Raw genomic sequence first — 23,043 nt, 5'->3', positions numbered from 1 at the left:
TGTTGTGTAATAGATTTAGTTAGGTCACAGTTCAAGTCACGAGTTGGCCTAAGTATAAGTAAGGAGTTGTTAGTGTGAGGCGTTATTTGCCGAAATTAAACGTTTGTAATCTATTTTCTATACTAATATAATAAGGCTGAAGAGTTTGTTTGAACGCGCTAATCTCAGGAACTATTGTTCGGATTTTAAAAATCCTTTCAGTGTTTAATAGCCCATTTATTGAGCAAGGTTTTAGGTTATGTAACATCATTCTAAAAGTAAAATCTTAAAAATCGGTTCACTAGATTCATGTACTCAACAAGCTAACACAGAATTCGCATTTACCTCTTTATAATACTAACTGCGCCTCGCTGTTTCACCCGCGTAAGTCTGTATCCCGTAGGATTATCGGAATAAAAAGTTGCCTATATGTTATTCCAGTTGTCCAGCTATCTACGTACCAAATTTCATTGCAATCGGTTTAGTAGTTTTTGCGTGAAAGAGCAACAAATACACAAACATCCTTACAAACTTATAATATTAGTAGGAGTAGCATATTGTATGAGTATGTATTGTTTGTTGGTATTTATTATTTATTTATTTTATTTATTTATGCTTTATTGTTTTGGAATAATTACAAAGAGACTTAACCTAGGGAACATTATCACAAGTGGCGGTCTTATCGCTAAATAGCGATTTTTTCCAGACAACCGGTTGAACTGAGAGAAGTTAAAATAGAGGATAGGAGTAGGGAAGAGTTATGTTTATGTAAAATGTATGTATTTTATTTGTTGATTAACTTTCTTTTTTCATATTATTATATATCTTTTCTTTTATTGCACTAACCCTAAAACCTCTTGCATTTCCCTTCATACCAGGTTGCCTGGCAGAGATTGCTGTCTAGCAATAAGGCCGCCTTTTGTACGAAATATCATTGTGCCATTATTTTGTATAAACTTTACTTTCTGTTTTGTTTTTTTTTTTACGTGCAAGTAAAACAAAAACTTAATTAAGTATAAAAACGAATAAATAAATTACTACAGTTGCTTCATCATCATCAGCCCATATATGTTCCCACTGCTGGGACACAGGCCTCCTATGAGGGTTCAGGCCATAATCCACCACGCTGGCCAAGTGCGGGTTGGCAGATGTCACATGTCGTCGAACTCTCGGACATGCCGGTTTCGTCACGATGTTTTCCTTCAACGTTTTGAACAGTGGTGATGTTATCCACATGCGCAGATAAATTGAAAAATCAATTTATTCCCGGCACGCTCGCCCGGTCCCGAACCCCGACTTATCGATTTTGAAGTCCGAGGTTCTCACCGCTGAGCCACCACTGCTTTTTACAGTTGCTTATGTATTAATACCCAGATAACGAATACCTATGTTCTTTATGAAGTCTCACCTTGACTTCTTAGCCTAATACATATTACGCCATCGACTTTCTAAACGGACAATGGAGGCGAGGCTATAGCAACGTTCTGGTAAGCAAATTTACAATGGGTGTGATCCTTTTGCGATATCGCGAAAGGTGGCAGGATGCTCTTATCGTCTACTAACATTTGCCCGCGGCTTCGCACGCGTTGTTTTGGAGTAGGTAGTGTATAGATATATATATATAAAGCTTCCTCTTGATTCACTCTGACTGATAAAAACTGCATCAAAATCCGTTGCGTAGTACTAAAGATCTAAGCATACGTACAGACACGGGATGCGACCTTGCTTTATACTATGTAGTGATTGGATTTAGCACTCAGAGAATGCATACATATCCAACTGTGAATTCGTTTTTTATTCGTTGCAGTAGTTTCTAAGTTCAGCGCGTTCAAACAAAGACACTCATCGGCAAGGCAGCGAACGTCGCACTTACATGGTTATTATAAAAACCAAAGCATATAGGAATTACAGACTTTTTAACGGATTTTAAACGCGATTTATTCATTATCACGGGGAGACTGAGGTAACATCTCAGTCTCATCGAAACGTCGGGTTAATAATATAATGAATAAATCGCATTTTAAATCCGTTAAAAAATCTTTAATTTCTAAATATACAATACTCGCGTAAAATCAAACAAGAGAAAACCATAGCATACCTAAGGTGTACTAAGACACGTTTCCGGCCATCTGGGCGGATTACATCTGCCGTATATTATCCACGTTTGAACCTCATTCGTCTTTATTTTGAGGTTCGTTAACCTTTCGGAACGATTTCTAAATAATAGGCATAGAGTCCCTAGTGGGGTGCGGGGCAGATGCAGTTCGCATTTGGTTTACTGGTTTATTTTTTATTTATTTTTTTTATGTCAAAGCTGGTGGTTCGCCTGATGGTAAACGATCACCACCGCCCATGAACATTCGCAAAGGTAGTGCCTCTGTGAATGCGCTGCCCGCTTTTAGTTGGTAAGGGAAAAGGAACGGATTCATGACAAGAAAGAAGGAATGGACTGGGACGGTTGAGGAAAAGGAAATAGGTCACGTCCACACATGGTGGACTTTCTGTGAAGGGAAGGCACGTCCCTCGCCGACTATCGGTCTTCTGTGCCCCGCCTGAATGAAAAAAGATTTTTCAGGAATCATACCCGGAATTTCTTGGTTTCACACTCAGGCGTTAACCATTTTACTAAGGAGACAATTCCATGTCGACATATATTTCTATGAAAATGGAATTAGGTATTCACCTATATATTATATTTATTCCATTCTATTCTATTTTGAATACTAATTGTTCGCTCAGGCTTTGCCCGTGTAACATATGTAGCCCATGTCCTTCAGTAAAGATGCAGCCATTAGGTAAATGGTAAAAAAAAAACAGTAGCAGTCGTGGGACTGCCGATAGAAGTGAAAACGGAACTATTAAGTTGAGAGTAATTAAAACTATATGCAAAAATTATATTAAATTTTTTATGTTTTATTTATTAGTTACATATGATCGGTTAAACAAATCATGAACAAAATATAAATACAAAGTGGTTGAACAAATAATTAATACACAATTATCTCAATTATACATAGTATTTATATTTACACGAATTTCAATGAATTCATTGCTACTGCGCGTGCGCTAGTCTGGCTCTCCATACCTATAGATATACAGTTATCATTAGCATGTCGGTGACGCGAACCGAAGATTTTACACTCTACCAAAACGCTCAACGCGCCTAAAGAAGTTTTCACTTCAAAAATTGAAATCGGTCCCGTGGTTTTTGCGTGAACACGTTACAGACGTACGAAAATCAAAATTTTCCTCTTTATCTACGTAAACACACTTTTTTATGTCGTAGTCGGCAACGGAGTTGGTGAGTCGCCTGATGGTAAGCGCTATCACCGCCAATAAACATTTGGAGAGTAGGAGTAGGGGTGTGGTATTTCCCCGGTGCGAGCTGGCACAATTCGTGCCGAAGAGTGCTCGACTCGCACATGAAAATGATCATTTTATTTAAATACAGATAATAAATAACATTCTCAGTGAAACAATTACAAATTACACCTGGCACAATCAATCAAAGAATCACGGAACTCGCATAACTAGATGCTTACGTAATTACAAAAACAATTAACGAAGTTGTTGTATCAAGTTGACAGACTGCTTGCGGCCACTGACCGATCGTATGGTAGATTATAGACTAGTGTTCTGGTATATCTGGATGCTGCATCTGTATCTATCTATCATTTGTATCTATACTAATATTATGAAGGGGAAACTTAGTAGGATTACAAAGTCCTGTCCTACTAATCCTACTAATCCAACTTCCTATCCTATCCTACTTCCTACTAATCCTACTAATATTATAAATGCGAAAGTTTGTAAGGATGTGTGCATGTTTGTTGCTCTTTCACGCAAAAGCTACTGAACCGGTTGCAATGAATGTAAAATTATTATATTTCACAAAATAAAACAATCCTCCATAGAAATAGGGACGAAATTTTAAACCCTAGGTAGCTTAATTTACCTAGGTATGTAAATAAAATATGTCAATTCACACCCCTAGGTAAAAATGTAAAATAACTTCCCCTTCGCTTAAAAACTTAATTGAACAAGTATAATTAAACTATGCGATACGAGGGTGGTTGTCCTTTGTCCTTAGCGCCCCCTGGAATAATGAAAAGGAAAATTTATTGACTGCAAATATATATACGAGAGTCTAGTAACTAGATGCTCGTCCCGGCTCCGCCCGGATATCACGATTCCTGTTTTATTTCATGGGGCATTTAATCGGGATAAAAAGTATCCATTCACCCGAGTCAGCTCATACCCTGTCTGTATACCAAATTTCATCCAAATGCGTTCAGTAGTTTCAGCGTGATTGACGGATTCAAACAAACAAACTTTCACATTTATAATATTAGTGTGATTATTATTTATACGAAACAATGAAGTGTGTGCCTGTTATGATGTTGTAATCTTCATTTATTATTTCATAATTCTTATATCTATTAGGATCTAATCATAGAATAATATAATTCTAGATTTATCTAGATTTAGTTGGACTATGTATATTTTACAATTACTCTTATAGCTTTTAGTCAAAAAAAGTGTGTAGAAAAGTGTCTTACTATACACACACTGACCAGTGGTTTCATTTAAATTCCATTTATATTTTACGATTAAAACCTTCCAGCATCCACGTCCATGGCGGAAGTGACGTCATCCCGCAGCTCGCCTGCGCCGGAAGCGTGCCCCGAGTGCGATACGGGGGCGTCAGTTACTTCCGATTTACATAAGGTAGTATTTATATGATTTTTTTTATGTCACAGTCGGCAATGGAGCTGGTGGGTCGCCTGATGGTAAGCGCTACCACCCCCCATGAAAATTTGGAGAGGCGTAAGGTCCATTGCAGACCTCACGCCTCTACAAATGAGATGCCGATTTTAAAGAATATGTGATAACTAGTTGCGCCCCGCGGTTTCACCAGCGTAAGTTCGTATCCTGTAGGAATATCGGGATAAAAAGTTTCCCATATGTTATTCCAGTTGTCCAGCTGTCTACATACCAAATTTCATTGCAATCGGTTCAGTAGTTTTTGCGTGAAAGAGCAAGAAACACACACACACCCTTACAAACTTTCACATTTATAATATTAGTAGGATAGGATGAAATTGTTTTAAATGATATTTCTTTTTAAGACAAATGATATGCCTGGAAGATATTGCTACTTAGAGATAAGCCGAAAGTCTATAATATTGTCTGTTCTAATGTGCCTATGCTTTATTGTTTTATTCTTTCTGCCTGTTAACTTTTATCTATGCTTTTATTTTGTGCCATAAAGTCTTATTGTTTTAATTGCATTTTATTAGTTCTTAATTCTAATTGTTAAGATTTAAGATGCTTGTTTGTTTGTTTGTCCGCTCATTTCTTGGAAGCTATCAGGGTTAAGTTTTATATGCTTATATTTACAACTACCCGAAACTGTTATTGCAGATTAGATGGATTTGTTTTAAATGAAAATATATTTTGTGATTCGTATTGTGTACTTTATTTTTTTAATCGATTCCAAAAAAGAAGCCTTCGAAAATCTATATGTTTTTTTGTGTCTGTCACCTGAAAATTTTTTAACCGAGTGCACCGAATTTGTTGGTTATTTATTTTATTTGCAAATTAATGCCTCCCGTGTGTTATTTAGATTTTATCTAATTAGAAGGTTTAATTTTTAGTTTTATAACATTGAAATGCTTTATAAATGAGAAATTTTGAAAGAATAGAATTTTTTTTTTTATTGGAATCATGGGTGTTCGAGAGGCTACGCGTTGCTACGGTTAGGCAAGAAACGTGGGTTCGAATCCCGCCTCGTGTTCAAATTTTTTTATTCTTTAAAAATTTCTTAATTAGAAGGTGATAAAGTAGTTTTTTTTTTTTAATTACATAATTACGTCATACCTACTACGAAATTAATGTATATAATGTTGTTTTCTTTCTATTCAAGTATCAAGTAGCATGCACGTGCAAGCCAGCCGCGCAGTACGCATGCGCGGACGACCCCGGGCCCCCGCCGCCCGCGAAAACGGACACGCCCCCCGCGCTCCCGCCGCGCCCGCCAACCAGCGTGTTGGCTACTAACCGGAGACATAATGGTGAGTACGTTTAACTAGTGTTGGTGACTAACGAACGGGTGACATAATGATGAGTAAGACTAATTTTTGTTGTGACAACGGTTAACTTATGTTGCCGACTTACCGGAGACAATGGTGAGTAAGTTTAACAGATGTTGCCGGCTTACCGGAGACAATGGTGAGTAAGTTTAACAGATGTTGCCGAATTACCGGAGACAATGGTGAGTAAGGTAAACAGATGTTGCCGACTTACCGGAGACAATGGTGAGTAAGGTTAACAGATGTTGCCGACTTACCGGAGACAATGGTGAGTAAGGTTAATAGATGTTGCCGACTTACCGGAGACAATGGTGAGTAAGGTTAACTTATGTTGGCGACTTACCGGAGACAATGGTGAGTAAGGTTAACTTATGTTGCCGACTTACCGGAGACGTTATGGTGAAAACGGTTAACCTGTGTTGGCGACTAACCGGAGACATAACGGGGAGTAAGGTTAACCAGCGCGTTTGTAACTAACCGAACACACACTACTGCAAAATATTCATCTAAATCAGTTCAGTGGTTTAGGTGTAAAGAAGAGACTATTACTTTAGTTACTTTCGCATTCATAATATTAGTAGGAATTTTAAATGAAAAAAATCATGGCCAGAATGTATTAAAGTACAAAAAAAAAAAAAACTAAAAATGTATTTAAATAACAATTGAAAATATTTAAAAGTCGCACAGCATTATCATTGGCCTTTATATAAAATGCCTATTGAGTGACATTTATCTGCAACAATGAAAACGAATCAAGAATTTATGCCTTCCGTTTGTCGTATTTGTAAAAAAATGTCACACTGATTTACGCAAACCAAAAATCACATAATACATCCAGAACAGGTGTTCAAAAATATTTCCCATAAACCTTTATCAATCAGCCTTTGAAAAGTACAAGAATGTAACTAATCTTTGACAATACTATTCGTACCTGTTCCCTCTTTTTTTTAATGGCGTACTCTATGCCTCAAAGGTTCTATTTTCTGTCAACCTAAGCCCTTTTTACCTGAATTGTAATGCCGTACAGCGCCTGCGCGAAACAGTTTCATTGTTGTACTCTACATAACCTAGTCGCGTCTCCCGTGCTAAATAGTAAATAATATGTTAATTACAAAAACAAATATGTAATCTGTGTGGAAATAAGCTTTCTGTTTTTATTACAAAGCGAACTCTAGTTAGAATTGCGACATTCGATTTTTAAAAAACGCGAGTGATAATAGAAAAAAAAAACTATTGACGTTTATATATTTTTTCGAGTCATCTTAGTTGTCAATTTTATAAACAGCCAGTACACTTATTTAAGGAATTGTTATTTTTTTATTTTAGCACGTAACAAACATAGCGTTTGCGTGTACTATCGATTTTGCGAAAATGGCGCGCGTTTCGAATTCTAACCTTTCGTATTTGAATCGAAACTTTTGACAATTGATATTTATTGATGTTGTGTGTGTTATATTAGTGCTTTGTTTGTGTGTGTGTGGTTATGGAAACTTGTGGTATAATGCAAGTGCTACAATATCAAGTGTCAACACCACAATCCACGATAGCCGCTGACGTAGCTCAACACTATGTGCCGCCTCCACCGTATTTTGGTAAACAGATAATAAATAAAGTTTATAAATGAATACTACAAATTTGGTAGTATTATTATTTAGTTTTTAAAGCGAACTTTAAAAATGATAGAAGCTTTCATACGTTACAACATAATCTATTTCTTTTCTGGGTTAAAAGCATAATATAAAACAAGTCAGAGTTACTTTGCAAATGCTTTAGAATATATCCTTATACTTTTCGTCTAGTAACAAAAAAACGTACATACTTCTCAGGTAATCTGAAAAAGTACTGTGTTAGGTTATTTGTATTTTTAAATTACAATCACATATGTATGAGCAAATAATAATATGCGTTAATACCGTACCGTCAAATAAAAACACACAGATTATAACATAACTATCCGCTTATTTAATAATAGTCAAACAGGTTAAATAGTTTTTGCGTAAACAATGAACATACGGACATGATGACACAGGCTCTGATCAGAAAACAGCAATATATAATATATTCGCATTGTTACAACTTTATCTTAGTTAAAAATGCTCCTTTGATGTCAATATAAGTATTTTATTTTAAACTCCATCGATTACAAATAAACAATATTAATAAATAACTAGTATATAAAAAAAATCGCTTCGTCATATAATTATGTATACAATAGCTAACATTTATTTATCTGTACTGTTTTTTCTCGTTACCTACTTTTCATATGATGATTTTGTGTCCTGGCGATTCCAGCGCCGGTCGGGTGCACGGACACGCCTTGCCGCCGCAAGAAGTACGCGTGGTGGTGCTGTGGGTGCGGCGCGCTCGCGGCGGCGCTCGGCGGGCTGCTCGCCGCGCAGCACATACTGCTGCGAGCGTATACAGCCTCGCCGCACCACTTGGAGACCGTGCCGGCGGCTGTGCCCGCCGCTATGGTGAGATTTTGTGAAAAAATTGAAAAAAAAAAATCTCAAAAAATGAAAAAAAAATTTCGTATACTCTCGGGAATTAATGGATAAAATGTGATTTTTGAGCTTTTCTTGGGAAAAATTACTTGAAATGGAAAAATACCCATACAGTATATTAAATCCATGTAATAGGTGAATAAATCATGCGCACGAGCCGAAGCGAATTAAAAATAAAAAATAATAAAAACCTAAACAGCTTTCAAAGTGTCAAAACAAGAGCAAATGTTAATGGGACAACACGAAAGACCTACCTTACTATTACCTAACTAAATAAAAAAAAAATCAAAAACGTTTCACTATAAAACAGTTACGAGGAAACAAACCCAAAAAAATATTTGAATTGAGAACCTCCTTTTTCAAAGTAGGTGAAAAAAATAAAGCAAATATAAACCAATTTTAAAAGAAAATAGTAAACTTCCAAGTTAGGGAACTAATAATTAGGTTTTTTTTTGCAGTTGGTGCTAACAGGGGTCTGCATCATGAGTCTGGCTCGCAGAAGAAATCGGTACAGCTATATGGTAAGAAAAGTATGTTCGATTCAAATTTATTGGCATGATCTATCGAAATTTAAGCATGTGTTTAAATTGAATAGCATGTTGTACAATTAAATACAAAACAAGTATAAAATAAAGAAGGAAAACCGACTTTATGACTGATAAAACAAAGCCCAAAATGGATACTTGGGTTTGTGCTACGCTACCTTCTAGAGTGATGGTTAGGACTAAGAAAAGGATTTTTTTAAGAAAATTAATATAGACGATAATATATCCTTCAATTAATTAATACACGTTTACTTAAGACTGATATTTTTAAGTTATACCAACTAATTGTTATGGGAGAGAAGCTCCCTTAAACGCAGACAGACGGTCAGCGAAGTTTTACAAATACCTAATACCTTTGGGGACGGAAGTCACGGGACCCATAAAAAAAAAATTTTTTTTGTTGAAATTCAATTTTGAAGCTGCATAGAAAAGTGTAGTTAATGCATGTTAATAAACAATACATTAAGGGGTGTGAAAGAGCTAGAACGATGCACGCACACATATTTACAAAACAACGGTATCCGCCGGCTCTGTCAGTACACAGGGCCGCACGCACCCATGCGTGCATTTCATAGTACAGTAATAACAATACGCCATGTACTAAAAATATATTGATTGTACTAAAAATATAAAACACTATTATAATGCTATGTTGCCTGAAGAAGCATTTGACAAAAATGGAATAATTACCAATATATCAGCATGGTGTTTAACCCTAAAATAAATGTTTAGAAAGTATTTTTATGATTTTCTTCTGTCATACCAAATTTGTTGTTCTACAACAAACTATCAAGTTATCGTTATGTATTGTGTAGCATAACACATATTTATATTTTCATTATACTAAAATGAATAAGATTCTTTAAGCCATTATAAAAGATCATACAGTGAAATGTATTATTAAAAATGTTAAGGTACCTTTTAAACACAACAGTTTTTTTATGTATTTTTTTTATGAAATTACCTACGTGATATTGCTAATATTAACAAGACATAATGATAATGATTGCAATAGTAGTATTAAATAAATTATCTGTGTAATTTTAAATTTTCTGTTGTTATTTAAAAAAAAACCACTATATACATAGCACGAGAATTTTAAATCTATTTGGAATCAGCTAAAGGATAATAACCATTACTATAATAAAGATAAATATTATTATTCGTAATCTGAAATTCTGTATAAAAAGACCGAATGATAGTATACGTTACGTCGATACAAATAAAATATACTTTTCTTCATTCCAGATCAAAGTTGTGGGTGCTTGCTGTCTCGTGTGCGCTCTCACTTGCGTGCTGGTTACCATAACAACCACTGTGATACACATGAACAAGTCAGTATTTATGCCCACTATCCCATTATTAATAGTCCCATACTGTTCTAATTGAAAATATCTGTATATATCGAATGTATAGTTCGAAATGTATAGTTCGAATGTTAATCATAAAAAGTTATTTTGAAATCTTATGACTTATCCACAAAAAAATCCCAATGATACTTTTCCTTACATAAACTTATTTGCAACCAATTACCTTTCTACGAATTTACTTAAAGATAAAAAATTCTCTTATTAATAACAATGTTCTCTCTCAAAATTTTAATTTAATAACAGCGCCATCTAGTATTAAACCGTGGAACTGTTACAGGCTCCAAACGCTAAAGTACTGCGAGTACACGCGGCTCACGCGCACCTGCTCGTGCTTCTCTATATCGCCCGAAGCGCAGCAGGCGGGGATCGATGATGATGGTACGTATAACCTCTAACTTAAATTCGTTCTGAAGTCCCATCCGTCCAATTCAAAATTAAGTTCAAACTTAACTTTTGTCAGGTTTTGACAAAGAGATGTCTGATGACCTTTTGTGTATAAGAGAATTATATTGACTTTAAAAAGAGCTTCTTAACTTTTCAAAAGCGATTAATATTATATTCGTTCGAGTGTTAATTATTAACTGATACATAAAGTTTTTTTGATATCTTAGATCCACGAAAAAGCGTGGTTTAGTTCAATCTATACTAATATTATTAAGGTGTTTGGTTGAACGCGCCAATCTCAGGTACTGCTACTTTAGACTATATAACATGAGGTGCCACGTGGGTAAAACACAGAAACACGGGGTACAGCTGGTAAATAAATTTTTGAGGTTGATTTTTGTTTTCTTTTTTATTTTAGGGGTCCGTTGCGTGTTCGAGGGGGTCACTGACTGCGCTGTGGTGCACGGCGCCCTCTACTGGTGCTTGCGGGGGGTCTTCGCGCTCTCGGTCACCGCTGTGCTGGTGTGCATATTCAGCTGTATGCTCGCCTATCAGCTGTTGAGGTGAGTTGGAGAGAGAGATAGAGAAGGAGAGAGAGAGAGAGAGAGATTGAAAGAGAGTGAGAGTGAGGTAAACTTTTCATTTTCAGTTCTGTTGGTTGTATTCTTTTAAGGAAGAAGAAGAAACTGGAACAAGTTTGTTTGCATAATTTTCGTATCTTCTTATGTAATAAAAAAGGTAGTGTTAAATTTCGCAGATTTAATAAAATTAATGGCTTTTTTTATGATTTTATATTATTGTTGTTTTGTTTGTTTGTATTTGGCATACGCTAGTTAGTTGGTAAACTTTATGCAAGTGTGAAATAATAAATGGGGGTATATATTTCTTATATACAATGGGGGTTAGGTAATTGCTATTTTATTAAAAAAAAACAAAGGTAATAGGAAATAAGATTTAATAAATAATTTATATACAGCCTCACTCAACTCATAAACATCATATTCAATTTTCTAGTCAAAGACGTGAGTGCTATTTGTTGTATATGCACTCTGTTCTCTAATAATTTGATACTGTGCTTCAAGTCGGTCACCTCCGACTTGATGTTCACGTAGTCCATAATATCTGGCACCTCATATACAAGCCTCACTTTCTTAACATCGTCCAACCTCTGCGCCAAACAATCGGCTTGCACTTGAATCACATCACGCTCCTTATCCAGCTCTTTCGTCTGTTTCTGCTTTAGTTTAATCGTTTTCAATACGTTCGTCAAATAACTGTTTTGCTCCATCATTGACTTCTTGTGCACTGTTAGGTTCAAATTCGCATCGCCCGTCATTTTCTTCAGTTCGGCCAATTGCTGCAACTTCATGTCTATAATGTCCTCACATTCGTCGTTCTCGATTTTGAGTTTGTCAAAGTCGACCGGGCGGAGGCTTTCGCTCAATTCCGCTTTTATCTTAATCTGTCCCTTCAACTTGCTATATTGGGTGTTCAGAGTGCTCGTACGAAGGCGTAATTTGCCTATCTGCCCGTCGACAATCTTGACCCACTCCGTCATGAATCTGATCCATATCTCAGCCGGGATCCTCTGAGCTATTTTGTCCCAACCCTCAACTATAACCTCTTGCTCGAACATTTCGCTCGCTTTTTTGATTTCCACTTCGCGTATACCGATTTCCTCCAACTGCGCCTTCAATAGCGCGTGCTGTTTCGCCGCTCTATTCCTAGCCTTTTCCAGGTTGTTCACTAGGATTTCCATTTCCACACCGACCAGTTCGTGTCTCTCGAGAACGTTTATCCTCGGTCCGCTTCCGAAGATGACAGTCCCGCTGAATTTGGCGGAAGATTCGACGCGGCGCGCGGACACTTTGGAAGGGCTAGTTAACATTCTAGAAGGGCTGGTCACTGATTCCATACCCAATTTGGACGATGATTTAATGAAACTGCTCACGTTTAAAGACGAGCCGCTTTGCATTTTCGCAGCGAACTCCAAAGCCTGTTGTATCCCATGCATCAGAGCTGGTTCCAGCCTCATAATAGTGCGTTCGAAGATTTCGTTCTCCAAATTCAGGACTCGTATCATCTGCTTTAGGTCGTTTACTTGTTTTATCAGTTCCGAATCAGACAATTCGTCTGTGTCGTTCATGAATTGGCACACGGAACGCGAATGCTGGCTAATGCTGCTGCGGTGATGCGTTTGTAGCTGCGACATGGTTGTAATGTAAATTATTATAAAATTCTTGTAAATAGAGTTGTATTGACGCGTCCTAAATGTTTTTGGGGTTTGACGGGCGCGGTTAGTTTTAGGGAATGTGATGTTTATTGCACAGATCTTAGAGACTATTTTTGAGTGAATTTATGTGACATTTGCGTTGCCACAGCAACCGTGCTACCTTAGAAACTTGCTTTCAGTCAAGGTTGTATATGACGTAAATATGGAATTGGATCGAGTTCAACAAATTTGGGTTATCGTGTTGTGGTTTTTAATTGCTCTTTGCTCTGCTTTATATACCAGACAATATCGTATGTTGTGTTTACCCATTAAAAGGTGTGCATTGAGGTCTTACATAATTGTCAAATTTATTTGGTGTAATCTATTAAATGCGATACCGGTTGGTGAAACTAAAATGAAGAAAAATTTTTAGGTTTTCAAAATATGTATTTTGTAGCCTACTCAGATGTTTTATACTATAATAAGTTTTCATGTCAATATCTATCAAAAGAGTATATTTAATTTTCGTATCCTATCCTACTAATATTATAAATGCGAAAGTTTGTAAGGATGTATGTGTGTTTGTTTACGCAAAAACTACTAAACGTAATGAAATTTGGTAGGTAGACAGCTGGACAACTGGTACAACATATAGGCTTTTTATCCCGATATTCCTACGGGATACGGACTTACGCGGGTGAAACCGTGGGATGCAGCTAGTTTTATCATAATTTCGTTTATTACTATAATGTTCATATCATTCAATTTTTTTCTGATATATTCATTCTTAGGCCATAGGAAGGGGGTTGTTTTGTTTTGGACGGTTCTTAATTATATCGAGTTCGAACAATGTAGGAACGATGTATATGTAGGCTTTGATTAAGTGCCATTTTTTAAATTAAATTGTATTGATCATAAAATATTTTTGTTCTTGGTTGCCTGGAAGAGATCATTATTTAGTAATAAAGCTGCCCGCTGTGCTGGTTTAGTATTAAGTCATTTTTTTAAGGATGCCAGCATAATTAAGTATAAATAAATAAAAATAAATCAAAATATTGTACAATAAAGGCTTTAACTTAAACTTTCAGTCACGAACGTAAGAAGATGTACTGGGAGCAGTTGGAGCTTCGTTGCAGGTCGTTATATCGGCCGCCAACTGGACAGCCAGCTGCTACCACTGGAAGACCTGTACAGGTCGGTAATGGAATGGATAAAACTGATATCGAAAATTAATTCTAGCAAATTCATTTCTGGCACAAGCTTTAGGGAATCTCCAGCATTTAAGATTATACAAGAGACAAAAACTTTTACTGATTCATCATTAGATCTGCCCATTTATGTTCCGACTCCTATGAGGATTCAGGCTATAATCCAGCACGTTGGCCAAGTGCGGGTTGGCAGATTTCAAATGCCGTCGAACTATTTTTAAGTCTTCGACATACCGGTTGCCTCACCATGTTTTCTTCACGGTTTCGAGCAGTGGTAAATTGAAATATCAATGTATTTCCTGCCCGCTCGCCTGGTCTCGAAACCCCCGACTTATCGATTGAAAGTCCGAGGTTCTCACCACTGAGCCACCACTGCTTTTTACTGATTAATATATTTTTATTTGTATCTGACTTACATACTAAATATCTACACATGTTAACATAGTCTTCATAGCACGATGTCCATTTAATTATCTTTTTTAATATATTTACAGAATAACTGTAGTTGCTGCGCTCAGTGTCACACAACTCAGCCGGCCTGGGATTTCAGTCTGCAGCACAGATTCTGGGCACCCGGTAAGTTGGAAAAACTGTGAGAAACAGAGGTACAAATACACAAAAGAAACATACGTACTTTTTATATGTCATCGTCGGCAATGGAGCTGGTGGGTCGCCTGATGGTAAGCGCTACCACCGCCCGTGGACATTTGGAGAGGCGTAAGGTCCATTGCAGACCATTCGCCTCTACAAATGGATTGCCGACTTCAAATTGGAAAGGGATTAAGAAAGGGTTGACGAGAGGAATAAAGGAAAGGACTGGGAAGGGTAAGGAAATGGAAACGAGCCTCCGGCTTCCCCATTCACCGAACGAAATATAACAGCATGCTTATCTCACGCCGGTTCTGTGGATTGTGGTACTTCCCCGGTGCGTGCGTTGCTTCGTGCCGAAGCGTGCTGCTCGACACCTACATATAAATAACTAGTATATACACAAACGCATACTTTAACACATACGCACACGCCCGCGCACTCACACACGCACTCGTGCATATGAATATACAAACACAAATAAAAAAATAAACAAATAACAATGAAATGAATCATTGAGTGTAGGCATTTTATACACGCTGTTAATAGATTCACCTGTATGTTTGTATGTAACCGTCTCCTTTATTTTGTCTTACTTTAAAAGGACAGATTTAATTCAAACGTACAAAGTTTGAGTACTTAGATTGGTTACAATTCAATAATTTCATGAGTTTATCTTATTATCGTGATTAGGTACGCCGAGATTGCATAATTTTCTTAAATAAACTCTGTATAAGAGCAAGTGAGATAATTTAGGTGATTCTACCATTAAAGCGTGTTTTATATTTTTAACTATATTTATAGTTGAAGTGATTTGAATATAAGGAGTAATGTTAATTACCATAATACTATAGTTGATGTATGTTGTTTTAAAATTCCAGGTCGCATAGGTAACCTATACTCACCAAACCCTGGATCTGGGAGGAAAACATCGCCGTGGAGCTGGTTCCCGTGGCCGAGAGGGAACAGTCAAAAGTGAGTTTATTTTATACTAACTGCAATTTCATCCGCGTTGTCAATACATTTTAAGGGAACAGAGGGTACTGTCATCCACTTTTTTATCCCCTTGGGGGTAGATTTGTCAAAATCCCTTGTTATGACTACTTCATAGTGGCAGTAGTTTAGATGTGCGTTGAGGGATCAGTTAATCAGTTACTTTTTTAAATTATATGATTTTTTTAAAGATCCATATAAAAATACATACATATGGACACATTTTCCTCCCCCGCCCCCCCACAAACTTATTTTTTTCTTTAAAACGATACCTCTACTTTCTTCATTATGAAATTAATATCTCCTTAAAATTCTCAAATAAAACCCGTTTTAAACCCGTCAGTTCCCGCTGCCGGATGGAGGGCGTCCCGCAGTCCGGCGACAGCGCGTACGGTTTCTGCGAAACGGAACAAGCTCAGGGGCAACAGTATCCAAACTTTGAGCAGTTCCGCGGACAGAGCGGGAACTTCCCGCAGGCCTCGGGGATGCAAGGGTTGCAGGGGCTGGAGGGGTTCGAGGGGTCCAGTTTTGACACGCAGACGGGGGTTTGGGGACCCCCACCGCCGTATAGCCCGCAAGGCAGGAGCGGGAGTAGGTGAGTGCGATGAATTGTTATATTTTATCATCTACTATATAAAAATAAGTCGGGTTTTCCTTCCTGACGCTATAACTCCAGAACGCACGAACCGATTTCCACGGTTTTGCATTCGTTGGAAAGGTCTCGGGCTCCGTGAGGTTTATAGCAAAGAAATTTCAACAGAAAAGCGGGAAAAAATGAAGCCATCTGGTGGCGAAACGGAGTTCGCCGGGTTTGCTAGTTATTTATAATTTTCATTTATAATGGTAATTTTCAAATCTCTATCTTATTATGGACTAGCTTTTGTCCGCGGCTCGCTTGCGTTAAATTCGGAGAAGTTTAGTAGTGTTATTATACACTGAAACTCATCATCACTCTATCTATTAAAAAAAACATCAAATTCCGTTTCGTTGTTTAAGCATACATATGGACAGACAGAAAAAGCGACTTTGCTTTATGCTATGGACTGATTTATTTATGAAAGACCTTAGAGCTACAATGTCCAATGTTTATTGACAAAACTAGACATTCCCATTAACACTTATAATGCCATAATATACGTATGTGAACAAAAATAGTATAATAATTAGGAAAGAAAAATTATTTTAACTTATTCTCCTTATTGCATAATTATTTATAAGTAAGTAACAACTCAATCATTAGTTACTTAAGAAATAATAAAAACTATCACATATGCACATAGTAATATTGCAATATATATTTTTTTCTATGTCACTCAAACTATTTGTTAGTAACTTCCAATATAGACTTCATAATAACCTCAAATGACAAGATCTTCACGCCATATCATACCAGGGATATAATAATAATTCTTTTTTTTATATTTAAATTTCCAGGCATCACCTTCACCAAGACCCGGCCACCACCACGCTGCTTCACCATCATCACATAGACGTTCACAGAAATCCGAACACACACGAGCACAATGTCCAAACTCACACATGCGCAAGAAACTCATATTTACACCAGGACATAGTCAGACTGAATCCGGAGTTAGTCAGAATGAATCCAGAATTGATAAGAGTCAATCCAGAATTACTACGCGCTAATCCAGAGCTTTTACATGCAAATCCGGAACTGCTACGCACAAATCCGGAACTGCTACGCACAAATCCAGAGCTCCTACGCGCCAATCCAGAGCTGCTACGCGCAAATCCAGACCTGCTACGTGCAAATCCGGAACTGCTACGCGCAAATCCGGAACTGCTACGCGCAAATCCGGAACTGCTACGCGCAAATCCAGAACTATTACACGCAAATCCGGAACTATTACGACTGAACCCAGAACTAATGAGGTTGAACCCAGAATTCGGGCACATGAGCCAAGAAATTCATTTATACCCGCAAGAAATGCAAGAAATGGGGCAAGAAAGGTTTAGTACTCTACGGGGCCATTTGGTCCCATACAGGAACTGTGCCCGCTTGGGGCTGAGTGTTGGGAACCTGCATCGGGACTGTGGGGAGGAGACTATGGAGTGCGTGCATCAGAAGAGCGGGAGTAAAGGTGAGTTTTTTTCATGGTATTATGGTATAAAATTTAAAACAAATTTAAAAACTAAAGAGATCTTTATCTATTTCTGAATTTAATATACAACATATTTATATTTAAATGTAATTTAGTTTTGTCTTGTATTGTAATTTTATCAAAAACAGATCAACGACAATATAAAGTTTCTTAAATGAGCCGTAAGGGGCTGTAGTATGTATGTATGTAATATTATTTTGTTGCTAACCAAGCATAAATAACATTTATTTTTAGATTAAAAAATACGCTCCAATTATAGAATTATCTAAATACAGGATAATACTTAACATACGAATCAATTAATAAACCATACAAAGTTACATAAGTTTGAAAAAAGTGTGGGATGTTTGCGAAAATTTATAATACATGGAGCACCCCACGCTTTTTTATTATATCATGCATTTATCCTTACATAATATATTAATATTTTTCGTATCCTACTATAAATAATAACATTATAAAAGCGAAAGTTTGTGGGGATGGATGTGCGTATATGTGTATGTATGTTTGTTTTTACTCTTCCACGTAAAAACTACTGAACCGATTGCAATAAAATTTGGTACGTAGATAGCTGGACAACTGGAATAACATATAGGCAACTTTTTAGCCCGACATTTCTACGGGATACTGACCTACGCGGGTGAAACCGCGGGGCGCAGCTAGTTAATATATATCTCAAAAGTTAACTTAACTTAATGAATTTTCTATTTAATTTTAAAAATACTGTCTCAATTTCAGATCAAAGCGCAGACTCGTGCATGAAGCAAGGCAAAGAGAATTTAGCGTTTCAGAATGATAAGCAATCTCCAATCAGGTAAATCTATTTATAGATAGAACTATTCGCAACTCATGAACGGCTAGACCGTTGTTGATTATATTTTTTTTTGGATTTTGGAAAATAAAGGAGACTTAATTTTCTTATGAAAATGTGTTTTATACAATTTATTTTCGTTGGATAATAATATTAAGAAGCACATTAATATTTGCTGAATTAATGTTCTATATTATTTACTTGCGGTTCTATATTATTTACTACATATATAGCATATAGCCTTCCTCAATAAATGGGCTATCTAACACTGAAAGAATTTTTCAAATCGCACCAGTAGTTCCTGAGATAATTGCGTTCAAACAAACAAACTCTTCAGCTTTATAATATTAGAATGATATAGATATAGATTTGTGTTATTTCAATTACTTCAGTATTTATAATATAAGCAATTTGTGACCTAGGTCTTCAATGCAAGACTGCCACCGCGGAGGGAACCCTAATACTGAGTCGGAGGTGTATTTCGCTGATGTGTCGAGTTGCTGTAATGTGAGTGATTTTTTCTTTATAAGTACATAACTAGCTGTGACCCGCGGTTGAAACCGCGTAAGCGTGCTGCGTAACCGTATCCCGTAGGAATATCGGTATAAAAAGTGCCTATGTGTTATTTCAGTTGTCCAGCTATCTACGAAGCAAAATAGTATTTTTATTTACCAATAGATGTCAGGAAAAAAAACAACGAATAAAACACGAATATGACATTATTTCAGTTGTCCAGCTATCTACGAAGCAAAATAGTATTATTATTCACCAATAGATGTCAGGAAAAAAACACGAATAAAACACGAATATGACATTTTCTAAAAAAAAATTCCTAGCTAGATCGATTTATCGCCCCCGAAACCCCCTGTATACTAAATTTCATGAAAATCGTTGGAGCCGATTTCGAGGCTCCAATTATATATATATATATATATATATATATAAACAACAATTGCTCGTTTAAAGGTATAAGATTACTAGCTGACCCGGCGAACTTCGTACCGCCTTAGCGTTGCAATGATGCACTACTTTTTAGCAAACAACAATCAAAACAAACGTTGACGGACAAACAAACGATGACAGCAAAACAAACGATACTCTTTCATCAATATAATCTGTCTGTGAATGACATTGACATTTGTTACTCGCGTTTTTTAAAATATGCAAAATTAAATGAACATTTTTCAATATTTCTGAGAGATTTTCTTTATATTTTTTTCCGTAAGAACCTTCTCCTAATAATAACAAATACAACAAAAAAAGAATTAGTGAAATCGGTCCAGCCATTCACGCGTGATGCCAACCAAGGAAACCGGTTTCATTTTTATATATCTGGATTTTTGTGTGAAATAAACTTTTCTTTTACGTAGCTTAATAAATTTAACCTCGAAACGGGTTTTGAAGGAATAGCCGGCCACACTAAATGATTATCATACTGCATACTTATATACTTATACAGTACATATCATATATACACTGATATCAAATTTTGTCAAAATTAATATAATTGTTTATACTTATATACTCAGTTTTAGATATATAATATTTGGTTAGATGATACAGTATTATCTTCATCGCCATTATAACTAACCTAACTTACCGATGTCAGTCGAAAACCAATATAGTTGGTGGCCTATTATTTTACTCTAAAAAACATCATAAACTTATTAAAAAAGCATGTAATCTGGTCTATAATTAAGCGAATCTTGTAATTTGATAAAAAATAATTTTATGATATTACTATTATTATTATTCTAATATATATTATTAAAAAAAATCATCATTTATGATAAAACAATTAACCATTCTTTTACAGGCGGACTGCTGCATGAATCCAAATGTATCAGCATTAGTAGGTACCATAGAGAATCATCCAGAATCGACATCAGAGTCCGATACAGGCTCGTTCACATTGACTCGACAACAAAGACCACAACCTCAAGTAGGCTCTAAACGCAGACCCAGACAGGCAGACAAAAAGACGGATAAAATGCGACAGGACATAAACAATTCCATACGATTGACAGAACAACAGATCGAGCAACTGAACAATTCGATGAGAATGAACGAACGGAATGATAGAATGGATAGGATCGAACGTATTGATTCTAGGGATCGCTTGAATGATTCTAGAATCGATGGGAGATTGAATGATTCTAGGATTGATAGAAGCGATGGGAGGTTGAATGATTCTAGAATCGATGGAAGATTGAATGATTCAAGGATTGATAGAAGCGATGGGAGAATGAATGATTCTAGAATCGACAGAAACGATGGAAGGTTGAATGATTCTAGAATCGACAGAAGCGATGGACGATTGAATGATTCTAGGATTGATAGAAGCGATGGAAGGTTAAATGATTCCAGAATCGATAGAAGCGATGGAAGATTGAATGATTCTAGATTCGATCGCATGAACGATTGCAGACATTCTAGGATCGATAGAATAAGTGACATGCGTGACATGAACGATTCGAGATTGAATGATTCTTGCATAGATCGAATGCAAGAAGCTTCCAGAATGGAGAGAATAGAGCGCATAGACTCTAGAGACCGGATTGGCGAAATGTTGAACGAGTCGAGAGAAAGAGCCAGAATGAGTGACAGAGATAGAATGAGCGACAGAGAAAGAATGAGCGACAGAGACAGAATGAGCGACAGATTCGAAGATAGACGAATGTCAAACCTGAATTCCAGTCTCAGGATCGAGGGTAGTCCCAAAATGCGGCCACACATAAGCCCTCTGAAAATGCCCAAAAGAAACAGTCCGAAAAACCCACCTAAAGATGTAAGACACGAAAAAGAATTTCTAGCCCCAGTAACATCGCCTTTATCTCCAAACACCGACGAGTCATTATTGTCTGATGACGACGCACGCCAAGAAATAGTGTACTCTAACGACTCGGAGGCTAAATGCCTAGGACCAGATTCGCAGTATGAGCCAGTAAGAGACAATGTGAAAGAAGAGATATTGAAAACGAATCACCATCACTGTTACAGTGATACAAACACAATGGATTCCGGGTGGCAGAGCGGGTCTGAGAGACAAGTGACCGATTAGTGGGTGTAGTACAAAATGCTGTTTTTTTAAACATAAGATAAATACAAAGGGAATTTTATGATAGGACCGATAAGATTGAGGTGAATCCACTGTTATCATTGAATGATTTTAAATCAGTTAGGTTTTAGTTTTAAAAGGAGAAATCGCACAAATTATTAGGTGATTAACTGTTTTCTTGATTTTAAAGAAAAATTGTTTGTATGTTGCAAATTTTTGTTCCTTAATGAAATGTTTTGAAGATATAAGAAATAGAAGCATTTCCTGTGCGAATTAGATTTGTCTATGATCTGTAATAAGATATAAAAAATTACTATTATCTTTAATGTTTGAATCAACGACATGTTTTATAAAGTTGAAGTTTTCGTTAATAATAAAAGTAAGAAAAATTTAAACATTTGCAACGTAATTAATTATAGGGACATAACACTCTGTATTTTAACAATCCTCCCTAAATTTATATCGTTTTAATGACGTTTTGCTTCAATATAATTTGTTTTTGCAATGCAAATAAATTACCAAGGTATCATAGAAATAATAACAACAGAACATGTTTTAACGCATCGATAATTATGCAAAAAAGAGTGGACGGAGTACTATTTCCAGGATGGTTGGTTGGTCTTTTTATATTATACGCGATACAAGGCTAAACAGACGTTGGTGTAATCAAAAATGGAAATACGACATCAATCATTGCTTATTTTGGTCAATTTAGCGTTTCATATATAGCATTACTAGCTGCGCCCCGCGGTTTCACCCGCATAAGTCCGTATCCCGTAGGAATATCGGGATAAAAAGTTGCCTTTATGTTATTCCAGTTGTCCAGCTGTCTACGTACCAAATATCATTGCAATCGGTTTAGTAGTTTTTGCGAGAAAGCAACAAACACACGCACATCCTTACATGTTCGCATTTATAATATTAGTAGGATTTTATACAAATTATGCGCAATTACTCATTCTATTAAAGGAAATAAATCTCTTTCACGCAGCAAAAATCTCACTTTGTCCATACTGTCCAATTAAATTAAAAATAAATCCAATTTTACTATAATTTTCTTGATTACATAAACATATAGAGTTAATACAACCGTGTTCACTATTAAGATAATGTTTTTGAAATTTGTATCGTAGGAATTTTAGTCTATTGTAAATAATTAAGGTTGTTTTATCGCTC

The 23,043-nt window shown here is 36.3% G+C and overlaps 1 protein-coding gene across 3 annotated transcripts in view; it reads left to right on the top strand.

Annotated features, from left to right (window-relative positions):
- LOC119836470 overlaps positions 1 to 22,701 on the top strand; it is a 30,263-nt gene extending 7,562 nt beyond the window's left edge. Inside the window, exons 2-16 of one of the 3 annotated variants that reach the window (XM_038361800.1) lie at positions 4,604 to 4,707; positions 5,906 to 6,053; positions 8,364 to 8,545; positions 9,034 to 9,096; positions 10,369 to 10,454; positions 10,768 to 10,868; positions 11,293 to 11,437; positions 14,175 to 14,280; positions 14,789 to 14,870; positions 15,764 to 15,857; positions 16,219 to 16,470; positions 17,310 to 17,977; positions 18,737 to 18,812; positions 19,232 to 19,316; positions 20,626 to 22,701. In XM_038361800.1, the coding sequence (XP_038217728.1) occupies positions 4,615 to 4,707; positions 5,906 to 6,053; positions 8,364 to 8,545; positions 9,034 to 9,096; positions 10,369 to 10,454; positions 10,768 to 10,868; positions 11,293 to 11,437; positions 14,175 to 14,280; positions 14,789 to 14,870; positions 15,764 to 15,857; positions 16,219 to 16,470; positions 17,310 to 17,977; positions 18,737 to 18,812; positions 19,232 to 19,316; positions 20,626 to 21,870 (3,426 nt within the window). In that variant the 5' untranslated portion in view covers positions 4,604 to 4,614 and the 3' untranslated portion in view covers positions 21,871 to 22,701. Of the gene's footprint in view, positions 1 to 4,603; positions 4,708 to 5,905; positions 6,054 to 7,356; positions 7,664 to 8,363; positions 8,546 to 9,033; positions 9,106 to 10,368; positions 10,455 to 10,767; positions 10,869 to 11,292; positions 11,438 to 14,174; positions 14,281 to 14,788; positions 14,871 to 15,763; positions 15,858 to 16,218; positions 16,471 to 17,309; positions 17,978 to 18,736; positions 18,813 to 19,231; positions 19,317 to 20,625 lie in introns of those variants that run through there. The other 2 variants (XM_038361799.1, XM_038361801.1) reach the window with 2 other exon arrangements.
- Positions 22,702 to 23,043: the final 342 nt, after the last annotated feature.

The sequence above is a fragment of the Zerene cesonia genome, chromosome 24, assembly GCF_012273895.1.
Source record: "Zerene cesonia ecotype Mississippi chromosome 24, Zerene_cesonia_1.1, whole genome shotgun sequence".
Taxonomy (NCBI): domain Eukaryota; kingdom Metazoa; phylum Arthropoda; class Insecta; order Lepidoptera; family Pieridae; genus Zerene; species Zerene cesonia.
This window is presented reverse-complemented; position numbering and strand designations above follow the sequence as displayed.